The following is an 18795-nucleotide window of genomic DNA, read 5'->3' on the forward strand; positions in this document are numbered from 1 at the left end:
GGAAGGCCTTGTCTTGTCGACACTAAACCACATGTCCTCTAACTTAGTTCTTTGTTCTAATATGAAAAAGACCATCTCTGTATTTTTTTGCCATTCAGTTAGAAATGTCACTTTTTCTAGTTTAGAGTAAGTATAGAATCAAAACCCTTATGTGAAGTCCAGTCATCTAAAGAAATGTTAATTCTTCAGAAATAAATGTAGATAAACAGTGGTCTTAGCTCTCAAAGAACTTCTAGGCTAAGTGGGCAAATTGGGTAAGAATTCAATTGTATTAGAAGAAGGTAAGCATTAAGTGTTTTAGATAAATGTAGCAGTTATTTCCAGCGCTTAGAAGATCCGAAACTTTATGAAGGAAATTAGATTTAATAAGATTATAGTTTGGTCTTAAAAGGGAGTTATTCCAAACAGTGTTGTGTTACTATGAACAGAATGGGAGAAATGTAAAAGGGAGTAACAAAAAGAATTAGCAATTTACATAGCATTGTGAATGTGCTAAAATGTTACTAATGATAAATTTTATGTGTATTTTACACAAATCAGTGATATTAGGTTACTTTTCACATAAGTTGACATTCAGTTATCTTAGCAACCATAGCAGATGTACGAATGCCACTGTTTTATAGATAAATTTGGTCTCTGGGAAGCCAGGAAACTTGCCCACAGTCCAATAGTTAGTAACTGTGACTTAGATCTTTAGCCTTTTGATGCCTTCTTGTGATATCCTACTGCCAGTTTGTGGACAGCCTTAAGCATCTTGCTAAAGAGACTGGTCCAAGTTCTGCATCTGGAGAGTTATTGAAGGGCTTTGAACAGAGGAGGGTCTTGAACATAAGTTCAAGAAGATTTACAGGCTTTGTACGCAGTCACACTAATAAACAAATTCTTGTAAAAGATGCGAAGATGGGGATCCCTGGATGGCTCAGTGGTTTAATGCCTGCCTTCAGCCCAGGGCATGTCCTGGAGTCCTGGGATCAAGTCCCACATCAGGCTCCCTGCATGGAGCCTGCTTCTCTCTCTGCCTATGTCTCTGTTTCTCTCTCTCCGTGTCTCTCATGAATATATACATAAAATCTTTAAAAATAAATAAATAGAAGATGGAAAGAAAAAGTGCAGGGGTACCATGTGAGAGTATACCAGGGCATTTGATTTTGGCCTCAGGTTCAGGGAAGGCTTTCTGAGGAAATGACATTTACAATAAGACAAGACTGAATGGGATTTATCCATGGAAAAGATAGGGGAATGGGTCTTCCACAGAAAATAGCCTTTTGAAATCCTTGAGGAGAGAAAGTGTTGGGTGGTCTTGAGGCCTGAAAGAAGGGCAGTGCAGTTGAGGTACAATGTGAGCAAGAGAGGGGCATGAGGAGGAAGCTAGAGGGTTTGCAGGCCAAATCTTCAGGCTCTTCCTTAAAGTTGTTTATATTATCCTAAATCCAGTGGGAAGTTACTGGGTTCTAACAAGGGAAATAACCAGATTCGTGTTTTAGAAACCTATGACCTAACTGATCATTCTGAGTGGTAAATTCTGTGGAGGTTGGATTGGATACACACTAGAAGTAGGGATACTAATAGGATGCTGTTGTAGGTCCTCCAAGCAACAGATGGTGACGGCTTGGACAAGATGATGCCAGTGTGGGTGGACTAGAGGTGAACAGATCCAAATACATGTATACTGCAATCTCTTAAACCTGGCATTCAAGCAGATTGTAGGAAAGCCTCCAAGGCTTGAGATCTTTGTTGTTGACAGACCAGGGGGAGGACCTCCAGGGCTAGGAGCCACTAATTTATTCCTGACAATATCCATATAACCCCCATATACTGTAGGAATTTGTGCAGGTTTCTGAATGATGGTTATGGTAGTGAATATAGAAGTCACCGACATGTAGGCCCTGCCTAGAATCTTACACACAGGACAGAGAATCTACTCAGCTGGGTTGGGATCCAGAATCAGGCAGATGGTTAAGGGCTTAGGAAGTCATACTTACTATTAAGAGAAAAATCTGATTTCTTCAGCTCTCTGCCGATACTTGACTGTTTCCCCTCAGAACAGTAAGGACTCACTATTTCCACTACTTGTACCTTGTACTACTAGTACAACTACTTTTTTTTTTTTTTAAATAAGAGTAAGAGGGAGATTGGTGGGGCTAGAGAGGTAAAGGGAGAGGGAGAAAGAAAAGATTTCAAGCAGACTCCTCACTGAGTGAAAAGCATGACAGAGGGCTCAATCCCATGACCCTGAGATCATGACCTGAGCTGAAATCAAGAGTTGGATGCTCAACCAACTGAGCCACCTAGGCATTCCTACCTCATACCTCTTTTGCTTTAAAGTTTTACTTTTTATTTTAAAAGAATCCATCCATAAAATCCTTAATCCTCTCTCTTTCTCTTTTTTTAAAGATTTTATTTATTCATGAGAGAGAGAGAGAGGCAGAGACACAGGCAGAGGGAGAAGCAGGCTCCCTGCAGGGAACCTGACGTGGGACTCGATCTCAGGACCCCAGGATCATGACCTGAGCCAAAGGCAGACACTCAACCACTGAGCCATCCAGGCACCCCCTTAATCCTCTCTTTAGTCAGCAGTTGTCACAATGAGATATTTGATTAATTTCTGTACTCAATACCTTCCCTCTAGGTTTACTTTTCTTGTTAAAACACACCCATTACTATATGTTTAGTGAGGATCTATAGTTGGCAAATTCTCATTTTGTTTCACTGAAAATTTCATTTTCATCCTCATAATCTATCTTTTCTCCAGTAAAGAATATATCATTATGTTTTCTGAAATAGCAGGAAAATGGCAGTTAGCCTTTGGGAACCAGTAGCTTTAGTGAAGCTCTCTGATCCCACGTAAACCATAGATCCAGAGGTTACAAAAGGACTGTTTGTTACGGTACTCACTCCTAAGTCCAACCCACTGTCAAGGTTGGAAACATTATCTAGTCTCATAACCTGTAAAGTAGCCCTTGATAAAAGTGAGGTTCTTCAATCAGTCTTAACTTTATGAACAAAATTTTTCATATTTTCTTTAAATGTAAAGTACAACAGACTTTGTAATCCATTGTTTACATTACATTGTATTCAATCCTATTAAAATATTCTTAGGGCGAAATCCCCATTTCTTGCCGTTTCTGTCTTTAGAGCTTATAATTCTGTGAGGTTTCAGAGATGTATGTACCTACAACCTTTTAAATGTAACCATCTAGATGTTAAAGGGCTGAATTGAAGGAAAATGTCCTAATAAAACTTTATATTCTTAGGAAGCTCTGATTTTGGTGAGTTTTATTAGAAAGCAAAAGTAAGACACATTTATTTTTTAAAAATTCTGAGCCTGACATCTTTTGTAAATTCTAAAGTACAAAAAATAAAATGCTAAAACTTCTAGATGATAACATGGTAAAAACACTTTCATGACCTTGGTTATAGGTTCCCTAGGACACAAAATAAACACTAATGATAAAACAATCGACAGTGGACTTCATTAAAATTAAAAACCTAAGTTCGGGATCCCTGAGTAGCTCAGCGGTTTGGCACCTGCCTTTGGCCCAGGGTGTGATCCTAGAGTCCTGGGATCGAGTCCTGCATCAGGCTCCCACCATGGAGTCTGCTTCTCCCTCCTCCTGTGTCTCTGTGCCTCTCTCTTTCTATCATAAATCAATCTTTTAAAAAAACTTGAGTTCAACATAGGATACTGTTACTAAATACATGTTACTGGGAGAGAATATTGGCAGCATGTATATCTGATGGAAAACTTGTATTCAGAATACACAAAGAATTCTATAACTCCATAATAAAAGAAAGCAAGACTCAAACGGATGCTTTACAAGAGAGAAATGGCCAATAAATAAGCACATGAAAGAGTTCTTGACCTCACTAATTATCAATGGAATGCAGATTTAAACCACAATGAGGTGACTAATTCCAGTTCTAGGTATTTTTACCCCAAATAAATTGAAAACCTGTGTCCATAAAAAGATCTGTACAAGAATGTTTATTGCAGCATTATATTAATGCAGGTCTCAAATTGGAAACATTCTAGGGGGTCCATCAACAGAATAAATACATGGTCTGGTCAGACACATTAGGGATAGTCATAGATTATACCATATATACTAGCAGTTGGATGAAATGAACTAATGAATGCAGCAACATGGATGAATCTTTTTTTTTTTTAAGATTTTATTTAAGAAAAAAAATTTTAAGAGAATGAGCATAGGGGGAGGGGCGGTGAGAGGGATAGAGAGAGAATCTCAAGCTCAGTGCAGAGCCTAATATAGGGCTCAATCTCACAACCCTGAGATCGTGACCTTGAGCCAAAATCAAGAGTCAGACACTCAAACCAACTGAGTCACCTAGGCACCCCAACGTGGATGAATCTTAAAATACATGTTGAAAAGCCTAGACACACAAGCCTATACTGTATGATTCTGTTTATATAATACTTTAAATTAGGCAAAATCTAATCTATGATGATAGAAATTAAAGAACAGTGGTTGCTTAGTTGTTGATTAACCAGAAAGGGGCATGAGTGAACTTTCTCTAATGATAGAGAATACTCTCTCCCTCTCTCTCTCTCTTTTTTTTTTAAGATTTTATTTTTTTAATTCATGAGAGACACGCAGAGGGAGCAGGAGGCTCCCTACGAGGAGCCCGATGTGGGACTTGATCCCAGGACCCCTGGATCCCGACCTGAGCCAAAGGGAGATGCTCAACCACTGAGCCACCCAGGTGCCCTGAGAATAGTCTGTGTCTTAATGGGATGTAGGTTACATGGGTTATGAATTGTCAAAACTGATCAAACTATATAACATAAAATCTTTTCTAAAAGATTCAGAATAGGGACACCTGAGTCCTGTATAATCAAGTTAGATTCTTATCCATACAAAAGTTTGGGTAGGGGAAAATGGAAAGGGTTAAAGGCAAGCTTCCTATAGTGGATACCTTGTTTTACTGAGACGGTTTTGATGATGACCTTATCTGGAAAACCGAAATGGGTATTTTATTTTCTAGTAGTCTGAGAAAGCTTGTTCAAGTGTAATTTACTGTCTGCTTAGAGAAACTTCGAAGACAGCAGGGATAAGCATACTTCCTGGAGCCAGCCTTCCCTTAGACCTAGACAAGGTGGCATCTGCCCCCACCCTCCCATCTTTGTATCCTTATTTGAGACTCCTGGATCCTTGCATCAAGAGCCCAGCCATCCTGTGAAGAAAAGTTGATCTTGTGGTATCCTCTGTGAATAACTTATTTGTTGCGTTTTTCTAAACCTTGTTTTGGTGGCATGACTAAGGAATTGGGCAAATGTAACCCTATGGGACTTTGAAGACTTGGAGTAAGGCTTTGGTAGGCCTATGTGCATTAGAGTGATGGCCAAGAGCCGGCTCCTTAACTGGAGACTATACTATTAAAGATGAGTCTTTGATGTCGTGTGTGTGTGTGTGTGTGTGTGTGTGTGTGTGTGTGTGTATAAGGGAGAGAGAGAGAAAGACATGATTGTCATGGAAATTTATTACTGACTCGTACATGAAGACAGCTGGTATCACACCTTTTTCTTCACCCTTTTAAATGTCAATATGTACTAAGAAAAATCTGAGAAATTTTAAGCTTCCCTTTGTCAGGAAATAGAACTTAGATATTTCTTCTTAGATATTGTATCACCAACTGCTTAATTGCCCACCCACAACAACAAGTAGTTACTGAACCTCTTATTTTATAGCCAAACAAGTACATACAACTTGGCCACACACAGTTGTGGGAGAGTGCTGATGAATCCTTAGCATACCCAGGTGAGCTTGCATTTCTGAGTGTTGTTAGAGCTAGACGTAGAAGATGTTTCTCACTTACACATAGCTCACTTTCCTGCATGCTCAGAAGGCTAGTTACCGTGACCATGATTATTAAACTTCAAGGACCAATGTCGCATGTCAGATGGGAACTAGGCATATGTGGGTAGAAATCACTATCCCTCTCTCTTGTGGTTGGGAGAATTAAGAGCAGAGATTCTTGGGTTCTTAAAATCCATCCTTGTGGGGGATCCCTGGGTGGCTCAGCGGTTTAACGCCTGCCTTTGGCCCAGGGTGCGATCCTGGAGTCTCAAGATTGAGTCCCACGTCGGGCTCCCGGCATGGAGCCTGCTTCTCCTTCCTCCTGTGTCTCTGCCTCTCTCTCTGAAAGGAAGGAAGGAAGGAAAGGAAAAAGGAAAGAAAGAAATAAGCAAACTAGCTAGCTTTAAAAAAAAAAAAAAATCCATCCTTGTAGTCATGTCATATAATTTGTTTTAGGCCTTAGAATACTCCCTGACCCTCTTGGGATTTCATAGATGTTTCTCCCCCCTTTCTTACCTTTCTCACTTGACATTAGTATCAGTCCTTGCTTGTGAATCTTGTTTCCATTCAATATGGTAGCAGAAATAATCTTCTGTCACTGTTGATTAGATTCAGTCTTTTCATACCCTTTTAAAAACACGTCATTGGCTTTAGAATAAATTTTTAGAACTTGTACCAAAAACTAATGTTTTGAGAAGAAAAAGTCTTCTCAGTAACATTGTTTCCCCTCAATCTAATCAAAAATACTCTTAAATGCAGAAGTTAGAAAATGGTGAATAATTACCACTGTTCCTGGAAGTCTTTGTGTTCCTTAGTAATTAATGTGTTGTGTCATCTTTGGTTCTGCTTCTTGACAGTCCATCAAACTGAATGGTTGTCTTGGATTTGTATTTAATGAAATTTAGTCCTAGCAGAAAACTGTTGGGTCACAGACTCTACAGCAGAGCATTGATGCTGATGTGGGGATGGGGATATTTATACCTTTGTATTGATAGAAGTCCATTTTGGGGACGTGCCATTTGGGCTTTTCCCAAGAACATAATCACTTTACAGAATGAAAGCCAGAGGCTGGCTTAGTAACTAGACAGGGGCCTGTTGTGCTTGACAGTGAAACGAGACTAACATGAGTTCTCACCAGGTTAGATACTCTAAAATTTCTCTTCAGTACTCTTCTTTTTCTACCTTGCTTATGCTCAGGTTCCTTTGGTTCAGAGCTCTGAGCTTGAATATTCAAAGTCTATTTTTACTCTACCATCCCTACACAATCTACATAGACCTTTGGGTTTGGGTCTTTGCAGGGTGAGAAAGACTGGCAGAAATATGAGACTGCTCGGCGACTGAAGAAGTGTGTGGATAAAATCCGGAACCAATATAGAGAAGACTGGAAGTCCAAAGAGATGAAAGTCCGGCAGAGAGCTGTAGCCCTATACTTCATAGACAAGGTGAGCATCTTCCTATCACATTGCCTAATACGTTGGGCTTACCAAATATGGGATTGTTTACATTTCCAGGCCTTGTGCTAAGTACTGGAGCAGTACCCATCTCTGGTCCAATAAGGAGGGTAGAAGTGGAGAGAGAGGCATTTGGAGTCTGCTGGTCTCTAAATCTGAATCTTCTGCAAATACTATGACATTTTCAAACTGAGTATAAGCCACCAAAAAAATTTTTATTTTACGTCATGACCCAACACACATAAATATATTTGTAGTTGTGTGTAACTGCAAAGCTGCACAAAACAGTGTTTAGCCTTTCTACAAGCAATGAATTCTGACATTTTAATTTTTTTCTTGTTTTTAAAAAGAATGGTTATAACCCTTAAAATTGGTTAAACAATCCATGAATGTTTCACAACTATACTTTGAAGGACCATGCTCTAGAGGAGATGAGTTTGTCACTACCTTTTTGAAGATTTTGGTTTCTTTCCCAATTTTGCACTGCTTAGCACAAAATCTAAATTATCTCAAAAATTAAGCAAAATTAGGAGACTACTGAGTCTATCACCCAGAATAGGAATACTCTCTTGTTTGCTGCTTTGTTGTTGTTGTTGTTGTTTTTTAATTTCTTCCTTTCCTCCATTCTTATTTGAGAGAACAGAGTAAAGAGAAGCTTGGTTTTATGAGAAAGGGTAATATCACTATGATTCTCTGTACTTCATTTTATAGAGGAAGGAGCATATAGAATCCAGAATTCCCAAGCCTTGCAGACTGATACTCTATCCCCAGAGTTAGGAGACTTCTGATTTGGATTTCCTAGAGATCGTAGAAAATTGAAGTTTTTTCATTTGCTCTCATTTCTCCCTACTTCCTGGACAGCTTGCTCTGAGAGCAGGCAATGAGAAGGAGGAAGGAGAAACAGCGGACACAGTGGGTTGCTGCTCGCTTCGTGTGGAGCATATCAATCTGCACCCAGAGTTGGATGGTCAGGAATACGTGGTAGAGTTTGACTTCCTTGGAAAAGATTCGATCAGATACTATAATAAAGTCCCTGTTGAGAAACGAGTAAGTTACTTTGGCCTGTGCACCCTGGCCTGTTTTTCCTTCATTTCTTTCGTTCGTTCGTTCGTTCATTCATTCATTCATTCATTCAGCAAGCATATATTGAGTGCTTTTTGTATGCTCTTCACTTGCTGAACACTAGGGAAATAGTTTGAAAGAGAGAGGAGAGGTATTGGTTGTCCTGTGTACCTCCTTTTAGTCCCTGTCCCTCACCTACCACCCCGTGCTACACCTTCCTGGGAATGAGGGCACCATGTCCTAAAGTAACAGTCAACAGTGCATGCTGTAGAGTGTTGGCCCTAGTGGCAAACTTTAGCATAAGATTTAACTCACCTTACTGTAATGATTCAACCACATTTCCATACCCCCGGTCTTGTTGCATATTTGTCATTTTTGTAACTTTGCTCAACCTCTCTCTGAACTCCTGACTGAGCCAAGCAATAGCCCTTTAGTCCTCAAATCTCTGAGCCCATACCCAAAGAGGGCACTGCAGCTCCATGTCCATCCGTCCCCCCCCCCCCCCCCAACTCTTGGGCTTGAACCTGTAATCTAGCCCTTTAAAAGTCTGATATTTAATCAGTCATTAGGCTTTGTTGGCTGTGGCAGTGGTCCATACTAAAGAAGTGCTAAAGAGACATGACAACTAAATGTAATACCTTAGATTGGATTCCATCCTGGAGAAGTAGAGGACATCATTAGGTCAGCTGACCAAATTGGAATATGAACAGTAGATTGAAGCATATATACATGCAAATTTATGAAGCTGATAAGTACTGTGTGAATGCAAGGGAGTATCTCTATCCTTAGGAAGTTCTTAGGAAATACACGGAGATATTTAAGGATAAAGGGCTCATAAATGATTCAGGACAAACAGTTGTGTGTCTACACACATGTATGTAGAGATGGAAGTGAGGCAGACATGTATTGTGCAATGGTGAATGTTGTATAAAACGTTAATGGTCAGTGAATCGGTAAAAGGATGTGGGTATGGGTATGCCTTATGCTTTTTTATTTTCTAAGTTTTTGTAAGTTTGTAATTATTTCCAAAGTAAAGGCTTTTTAAATAATAGGTTCTACTTATTTTCCTTTAGGTTTTTAAGAACTTACAGCTATTTATGGAGAACAAACAGCCTGAGGATGATCTTTTTGATAGACTCAATGTGAGTGGACAGATTGCACGGGTTGAAGGAGGGGCCCAGCCGGAGCCTCCTCACAAGCTCCTAAAGGAGAGGTTTGCCTGGGGGTGACTTGGACTACTATCCCTTCAGTTTGTCCTGTGGCATCCTATACACTGTTCCTTCTGCAGGCACACAGTGAATCCATGACCAAAGCCCTCAGACAGGTGGACAGACCCTACCTTTTATTCTCTTCTGGCTCTTGCAGAGTCGTCTTTTGGCTGGATACCCAGCCATCTCTGAGATTGAAGGCCTCTCCCTATATCTTATCAGGGAAGATCTTAATGGGGGAAGGACAAATTTGCTTTATTGTCCTGCTTAAGATTAACATACTTCATAGGGAGATATCACGCACCCTGTGTTTTGGAATTTTTTTCTAACTTCCCACTGGCAGGGCAATAAACTTGGCAAACTTGAGATTACACTGGTATAAATGTCCTAGGGCTTGCCAGAAGGGGCAGAGTGGTTTAGCTTTTGCATAAATCCCAATATCCTCTCTGTGCTTTGTCTCCTCCAGACTGGTATTCTAAATAAGCATCTTCAGGATCTTATGGAGGGCCTGACAGCCAAGGTGTTCCGTACATACAATGCCTCCATCACGCTACAGCAGCAGCTAAAAGAACTCACAGCCCGTAAGTACTTGTTGGCCAGACAGGCTTGCACACTTCCTGGTATGTCCATTGCCCTTGCTGAGCTAAGTCCTAGAGCTTTTCTGCTATTCTCCTTAATTTTTATCACTGGAAACTTTTCCTTCTATACCTCTAATAGAGAGCCAAGGCCTAGTTGTATAAACATAAAATCAGTGTAGTTTCCCCCTTCCTACCCCAAGTTCAAGATTTATTTTCGTGGAATGCTGACAGGAGCTTTCTGAAAGTACCTACATTTGATGGTTTATATGTATGTTTTTTGAAAACTCACAGAGTGAAGACATAGTGCTATGATGCTTGGTTAAATTGGAGAGAATAAGGTTTTCATGGTTATTTTTTAAACCAGGAGCACATCCTTCCCCTGAGGTTTCTGTCACCCCCCCCCTTAAAATAGTAGGTAGTATTTTCCTAAAAACTAGGTGCAGAAGGTACAACCAAGATACACAAGCTTTTTTTCCCTAGAGCCCAGTCACTGCTAAATTCTACCTATCCTCTAAAAGTACATCAAATAGCTTTAGAATATAAGACTAAAAATCCAAAGAGGATGTTTTGAGGGCCAGTATATTAGGGTGGGATAAAGGGTGCTATGTGACATAAGTAAAATATTCCTCATGCTTTTAATCTTTCTGTGTAAAACACATACTGCCTTTTGGTTTTAAAATATAAAGCTTGTGATCCTTTTGTCTTACCCTCCTCTACAGACCTTTTCTGTCCCAATTCCACATTTTCTTCAGGCTACATTGAGTGGGGGAAACAGCCTTTGAGACAAGCAGATGACTCTTGACTCTCAGGTTTTGACCTTGTGTCTTGGGAGAACTTGATTATTTGAGTGAGTTGAGGACCAGCAAAGTCATGAGGAAGCAGCACTGGGGAAGGCATGTTGTGTATTCTTCTTGTGTATACATACTGACTCTTTCACCCTTATGTTTCTTTCTTCACAGCGGATGAGAACATCCCAGCAAAGATCCTATCTTATAACCGTGCCAACCGAGCTGTTGCAATCCTTTGTAACCATCAGAGGGCACCACCCAAAACTTTTGAGAAGTCTATGATGAACTTGCAGTCTAAGGTATTGCAGATCTAGATGGTGGGGTAGCAAAATTAAGGGAACCCCATCTGCTGCGGATAATCTGCAAGTGAGATGCCTTCTGGGCTGGGATATGAGGAGGCCAGTTCCAGTTCTAGGTCTTTCTGGAAGATACATCCATGCTAAAGATAAACATGGTAATATAATAGGAGTTATCCCTGATCAAGGTACTGAGTATCAAGTACCCATTGTTTAGGAAGTTTCCATTCTGTGAACAGAAGTCCTGCACTGGTTGCTTCTTGTTTTGAAAAACTAAGTTTGATGTACCCTCTTTGAAATATTGATAATTATTGTCCTTATTATAAATGAGTATAATAGATACAAAGAGAGTCTTCACAGTTCCTTGCCTTAGCCCAGAAATACAACTATTTCTAAATTAGATTGTTTCAAATTGAAAAGATGATGAAACAATGATATTTAATTGCCCCCTAATCCTAACACAACTATTTTTATTTTTACACATTCCACATGAATCATATTTTTATGTAGCTCATCATCAAACATCTGTTGAATACTGGCTTTATGCCACAGTTGCTGCCCTAGAGGGAGAGACTGACATGCAAACAAGTAGATGCTGTTCCTCCTCCATGTGCCTCTCCTCCCTACAAATCTGCCTGGTACTGAGCTTGTAAGTCACAAGGCACTAAACATTTGGGCATTTGGCATTTCTGTGTTAGCAATGGCTTCATAAACCCATTTCAATGTGCTGAGAATAGAATTTTTAACATTTCACTTAAGAGCAGACACACAGGGTCACAAAGGACCAATTATCTTGAAACATACTTACCAAATAAATTTTAAAGTCTTTGATGTGCTTCCTTAATTATAAAATCTTAAGGCAAAAAAAAAAAAAAATCTTAAGGCAGGTCAATAATGACTAAATTTCAAGCGTAGTAATGAATGTGGAAGTTCTACTTCAAGGTTTCTGCCACAGTGATACAGAAATATCTGTACATATATTGGTGAAGTCCTAGGTACTACTAGTGTTACTATGGTTTGTTGCCCACACTCATAATTAATTGAAGAAGAAATGGTGAATTTCAAACAGAGGTTAGTGAACTTACAGATGTGATTCTTTTCTATCGACATCCACAGAATTCTGTATTAGAACAAGTGAAGTTTAAAAATGATTACTATAGAGTGAGGCTACATACACATTTCCAGGTCCACCATGTTTTCCTTCTGTTGAAATTTCTTCAAGATAAGTACCCAGTAGTAGTAGTACATCTGGGTCAGAAGATATCCACAATCTACAGTTCATGCTACAGGAGTCATCTGGTTTTCCTGAAGGGATGCACTTGTGCACAGTAAATTAATATACATCCCTAGACCTCTTCAGATCTTTAGACCATATGGTTGGCAGGCAAAGAACCCTACAGACCACCCTTCGTAGCAGCTCCTATTTGCTCCCTTGCTCCCACTCTATTAAATGATGGTCATCTGGTATTATTTACTCTCCCCATGTTATTATGCTAAGCCAGAAATAAAAGCATGAATATTCAGGTGCTGTTGACCCAATTCAGACCCCACCCTAGAGCATGAGGAGGTATTTTGTTGATCTTACTCTGGAACCACTGTTTGGGCAGCCCAGGCTGTCTGCCAGGCGAGCCCTCCAAGCTGAGGAACCCTCTCCTGTGTGCCCACAAAGCAAACATACGCCCCTGTTTGCCAAGTGAATCAATGGAGTCTTTGATGCTTTGAGAGAATTTGAAACAGCCTGCCAATTTAGCATCCACAGAAATGGTTAAAAGATTGTGGTTTGTTACATTTCTAGCCTAAGAAGAATCTGGCTAGTGGTGTCTGTGACGCTTTTGTGTATAGAATCAGTTCCTTCAGCTTGACTTTGGACAACATAGATGTTGGACATAAGCCATTCATAGTAAAATGCATTTAATGATTCTCTCACAATGGTGGCCTTTGTTTCCAATCTTGGGCTGCATGTGTATACCTAACAGACAATTCTGGGCTGAGAATAACAGCCCAATGTGTGTTAAATCAGGCAAGTATTTATTTACTCTGCAGAGGTTCCCTTGACCTTGCAGGTTAGCAAGGTAATAGCACATCCGAGGTTCTGCCCCCAGCAGCATAAGCTGATGGCTCGAACTCTAGTTTCATGATGTTGCCGGCTGCTGTCCTTAAGCAGGAACTAAGAACTTGGGCTTTCTGGAGGTATTGGCAAGGGTTTATAAGCAAGAAAGGCTGGAATTGCCGTTATTTTCTTCCTTTATGGAAAGTGCTCTATAGCTAAAAATGTTTTCAGACCTTTGTTTTTGAGTGATAACTACTTGAATTTTCATGGCGTTGTAGCTTTCTCTTCTTGAAAAATAGAATGCCAGAGCCAGGCCATGCCATGCCATGTATAGGTTTGAACAGACGGGCTGAGCTGTTTGCTTCCTGGGTACTTCAGTTGCCATCTTTAAGTCTCTTAGGTATTCTCTTCAGTGCATCCTTTTTTCTTGAGAAGCTGGCACTCCTTCCCAGAGTACTGACAGAATCTGAGGATAAGCTGGGTTCAGTAGATGGAAGGATCCTGTCTCAGCTTTATAAGGAGTTCTCTCCTTCTGTATTCTTAGATTGAAGGCTACACCCTGGCACAGTATCCATTTGACAAACAGCTTTCATCTCTAGTCCTCCTCTCAGGTATTTAAGCCAAAGTGTCGTATGACTGAAAGATCAGCACATTCTCAGTTCTTGTGGGTTCTTTAACCTGAGCTTCTGGATTAAGGGGGCCCTGGTTCACTACCTATAGAAGGATCACTTCTTTCTTGAAGGATCAGTGAAGAACATAAATGACCAAATAGCAGTTGAATTCAGCAGTCACTGTACATCTACTCTGTGCCTTCATGAAGCTACGCAGCTGGGGGTTTTTACCTGGCACACCACTGACAGCCTGCCTGCCTAGTGGAGACAACGTCTAGGTTTTATCTCTGGTGGTGCCCGTGGGTTTTTTTTTTTTTTTTTCTTCCCTCTCTAGGCTGATTTTCTTAAAGCTTACTGTTCTTCCCCACTTAGATTGATGCCAAGAAGGAACAGTTAGCAGATGCCCGGAGAGATCTGAAAAGTGCTAAAGCTGATGCCAAGGTCCTGAAGGATGCAAAGACCAAGAAGTATGTACCCGGTGTTATGCAAAGCTGGGGACTGGTTGAGACAAAACTGGGGACAGTATCAGAGGCCCTGGGACCCCAGCTTTTCTAAGGTTTAAGTGGTATCTTTTGGAAATCTCTGTATTTAGGGCTTTCTTGCTTTTGCTGCTCCTGCATGGCAGGATGGGTTTGCAATGTTCTTGTCCAGAGGCTAGGCCTGGTTCTTGATGCCTTCCATTCTTCCAGGGTGGTAGAGTCAAAGAAGAAGGCTGTGCAGAGGCTGGAGGAGCAGTTAATGAAGCTCGAGGTTCAGGCCACAGACCGAGAAGAGAATAAACAAATTGCTTTGGGAACCTCCAAACTCAATTATCTGGACCCAAGGATCACAGTGGCTTGGTAAGCATTAAGCTCTTCTTGAGTTCCTGTTGCTAGCTTGAGAAGGGTAGTGGCAGGGAGCGGGGTGGGTTTAAGAGCATTGTTGGCCTTCACATGCCATTCCTGCACTTCACACTTTAAATCCTTTAGTAGGGGAACCCCTGCCATTCTGTTATGCATACTACAAATGCCCTAGAACATCCTGAATGGCCCTAAATGGTCAATAATATTATGCTGCCTTGGGTCAGGGGTTCCATCCAGCCCTTGCACCCTTTTTGCTCTTTTTGCCCTGGTGGGTGCTAGAGGTTGGGTTAGCTTGAGGAGGGGGCAGTATGTGCAGTGGTTAAGAACATGGACTTGAGCCAGACAGCTTGGATTCGGTTTTCAGCTCCATGCTCTCTAGCTGCATGAGAATATAAGCAAATTACCCAACTCTCTGCCTTAGTTTTTAATGTGTATCTTTTTCATTAGTATATCTGTAGTAGCATCAATTTAGAGGTCACTCTAATGATTTAAATGAGCACATGATGCCCTTAGAATATGCCTGGCCACTCTTAAAACTCATTCTCACCAGATGGACATTAAAGCCTGCTGCCCTAGGTCTGGGCTGTTGCTCCCTGAGACACTAATCCTTACCCTCTTTCTCCTTTGTGTGCAGGTGCAAGAAGTGGGGGGTCCCAATTGAGAAAATTTACAACAAAACCCAGCGGGAGAAGTTTGCCTGGGCCATCGACATGGCTGATGAGGACTACGAGTTCTAACCAGTCTTGAGGGGCAGGGTTCTGTGAAAAGGAACAGTGTGGTTTGGGGAAGATGGATAAACTGTGAGCCTTGCTTACCCTCACACCTGAGGGAGAGAGGCGGCAAGTCTTAACAAACCAACATCTTTGAGAAAAGATAAACCTGGAGATATTATAAGAAAGAGCTGAGCCAGTTGTCCTATGGACAACTTATTTAAAAATATTTCAGATATCAAAATTCTAGCTGTATGATTTGTTTTGAATTTTGTTTTTATTTTCAAGAGAGCAAGTGGATGGGAATTTGTCAGAGTTCTGCCAGGCAAATTCACTGTTTCACTGAAGCATTTGGATTCTCTTAGCTACTGTATACGAAGTCCGATTATATTGGTGCGTTTTTACAGTTAGGGTTTTGCAATAACTTCTATATTTTAATAGAAATGAATTCCTAAACTCCCTCCCCTCTCCCCCATTTCAGGAATTTAAAATTAAGTAGAACAAAAACCCAGCGCACCTGTTAGTGAGAGTTGTCACTATCTATTGTCATGGGAATCAATTTTCATTAAACTTGAAGCAGTCGTGACATCGGCAGTGTTTTGGTTCAGACACCTGTTCACAGAAAAGCATGATGGGAAAATATTTCCTGACTTGAGTGTTCCTTTTTAAATGTGAATTTTTATTTCTTTTTAATTATTTTAAAATATTTAAACCTTTTTCTTGATCTTAAAGATCGTGTAGATTGGGGTTGGGGAGGGATGAGGGGTGAGTGAGTCTAAGGATAATGAAATAATCAGTGACTGAAACCATTTTCCCATCATCCTTTGTTCTGAGCATTCTCTGTACCCTTCAGATATCCATCTTTTTCATTTTAAACCCAGTCTTTCACTTGAAAGATTTTATTGTGTAAAAAGTTCCACAAGTCAATAATTTAGAGGAAAATGAGTATTTGGTCCAAAAAAGGAAAAATAATCAAGAATTTAGGGCTTTTATTTTTTCTTTTGTAATTGTGTAAAAAATGGAAAAAAAAAACATAAAAAGCAGAATTTTAATGTGAAGACATTTTTTGCTATAATCATTAGTTTTAGAGGCATTGTTAGTTTAGCGTGTGTGCAGAGTCCATTTCCCACATCTTTCCTCAAGTATCTTCTATTTTTATCATGAATTCCCTTTTAATCAACTGTAGGTTATTTAAAATAAATTCCTACAACTTAACGGAAACCTAGTGTCTGCCTTTTTGTTACCCAGGGTCCCTGGCTTGATTGGGGCCACAGGGCTGGGTTTGTGTGTGTGATGGAGGGGGTCTCACTGTTCGGCTCAACAACAGTGGCTCCCTCTCCTCTACAGGAAGGAGCTGGGGCTGGGCTGGGGCTGGAAGGGGCTGCACCTGTCCTGCTGCCAAGGGATAGATCAGAGGGGAGCCAGAGTCCGCATCTCTTGCTAAAAGCAGACCCAGAAAGTGAGGTAGTGTATAGAAAATCTGTAAGAATAAGTTGGGTACAACAACTGTATTTGGAGCCTAGGGTAGGTAATGTTTATTGAGCAAGATGGAGTGAACATAGTATTTGGGAGGCAGATTTTCCACTTTGCATGTGTGCTGGCCAGAAGCAATGGGGAGCTTACTTTGGGTTTGCCTGTGTGGCTAAGCTTACAGTCAGGATGACAGGAATTAAGGGTACTAAACCAATATCTAATCCAGTACCCACGGGATCCCAGAGGCCCAAATGCAGACTTCTCCTTGCATTGATTGGTTAATTAAAAAAAAGGGAGTGGTATTAGACCACTCCCAGTGCTCCTGTACCCAAGTTGGTAGGGTCCCTACAAAAATTGTTCCTTTCCTCATCCTAGGTTACTGGTAAGTCTGGAATTCAGGATGGAGCGTGAGCTTTCCTGTCCAAACAGCAGGGAGCTGGAAGGCCAGTGGTTAGAATTGGTCACTTAGCCCTAGGCCCCCTAGGCTCACTAGTGTGCACAGGTATATTCTGGGAGGAGAGCCATCTCCTTGATGGTCTCTTAACTCACTGGGGGCTGGGCTGGTGTTGAGAAGAGAGAACCCTTGGAAGGTCCTTCTTGGCAGCCTGCATTTCATTGGCCAGTGTGAGAGAAGTAGCATTCACGCCAGGGAATAAAGAAGTTGCGTAGCCATCAGTGCTTTGGAGGAGATTACAGCGAAGTTTTGTAAATTCTGTGATGGTTAGGTAGGTAAATCACTGGAAGTTCAGAATGGCAGTATAGGAGGCTCTTGACAATAATTGATATATTTCATGGCTGGGGGAGGTAGGTGATGAGAACTTGAACCGGAAGTTTGGGACTTGAGCAGGACTTTCCACAAGCAGGTGACAAACCTTGGTCCAGAACTAGAAATTAGAGACAGGAGGCCTTGCAGGCATAAGATTTTACTGATGAGCAGGAACTCGTGCCTACCATTCCCGACAGGAACCTTTCTACAAGTCTTCTGAGGGTAGGTGCATGCCAACTAGATCCTGGTCAAGAAGGACTGTGAAGGGCACCCTTGGTGATGGCAGGCCTGGGAGAGCAGACCAGAGGATGGGAAGCTGACCTGGCCAGTGGGGATGAAGGAAGAGAATGGATAGGTAGGTGAGGGCCAGAAGTGACAGGGTCTGAAAAATGCTTGAGCCTGGAGTTGGGAGAGGACCCTCCCCCTTATTCCTCCAAGGTTGTTCCCTCCTTACACTTCCAGCCTTATCCAGCAAGTCTGACGTGTAGGGTCTGAAAAACTCCTCCTATCAGGCTCTTCTGTGATGCTCAAGTCCAGCTGTGGGCAAAGCTGGTTGGCTTACATGTGCTATGCAAGCCAGGTATCTGGATGCTTGCTTGGCTCCTCTCTTCCTTAACCCCCACATCTGCTCAGCAGCTCTTGTCCATTCTCTGTCAAATCCACATTAGGCCTACATCACATTTGAAAAATGATATCTCACAACTCCTAGCTGTTTCCAACCGCCACCACCTCCCTCTCCCATTTCACATACAAATGCCTGGGGTGAGTCATCCATCATTCCTCCACCCACTGCAACCAGCTTCTGTCCCACCTTGTCCCCTGAATCCCTCCTGAATTCTGACCACAATGGCCAACAAATGAGTGGCCAAACCAATAAATGGGCTCTGCATTGTGTATTTTAAGCACTTTGTGGCACTGGACACTTAACCACTCTTCCATTTAATAGCTCTATTGAAATATATATCATAAAATCCACCCATTCCAAGTATATTTTTAGTAGCTACAGAGGGTAGGGCTATGGCCATCACCATAAATCGGTTTTAGAAGATCATCCTCCCCAGTAAGATCCCTTGTGCCCACTTAAAGTTAATCCCCACTCCTACTTCCAGCCTCCACTCCTCTCTTCTGTAAATTTGTCTTTTCT

The 18795-nt window shown here is 41.2% G+C and overlaps 1 protein-coding gene across 1 annotated transcript in view; it reads left to right on the top strand.

The window, feature by feature from the left end:
• The window catches only part of TOP1 (DNA topoisomerase I), a 91372-nt gene extending 74739 nt beyond the window's left edge, over positions 1-16633 (top strand). The window contains exons 14-21 of the mRNA XM_025470070.3: positions 7115-7258; positions 8129-8314; positions 9403-9471; positions 10004-10118; positions 11075-11202; positions 14233-14327; positions 14550-14699; positions 15337-16633. Coding sequence (XP_025325855.1) covers positions 7115-7258; positions 8129-8314; positions 9403-9471; positions 10004-10118; positions 11075-11202; positions 14233-14327; positions 14550-14699; positions 15337-15439 — 990 coding nt within the window. The 3' untranslated portion in view covers positions 15440-16633. The remainder of the gene's footprint in view (positions 1-7114; positions 7259-8128; positions 8315-9402; positions 9472-10003; positions 10119-11074; positions 11203-14232; positions 14328-14549; positions 14700-15336) is intronic.
• The last annotated feature ends 2162 nt before the right edge of the window (positions 16634-18795 follow it).

Source organism: Canis lupus, chromosome 24 (genome assembly GCF_003254725.2).
Source record: "Canis lupus dingo isolate Sandy chromosome 24, ASM325472v2, whole genome shotgun sequence".
NCBI classification, from domain to species: domain Eukaryota; kingdom Metazoa; phylum Chordata; class Mammalia; order Carnivora; family Canidae; genus Canis; species Canis lupus.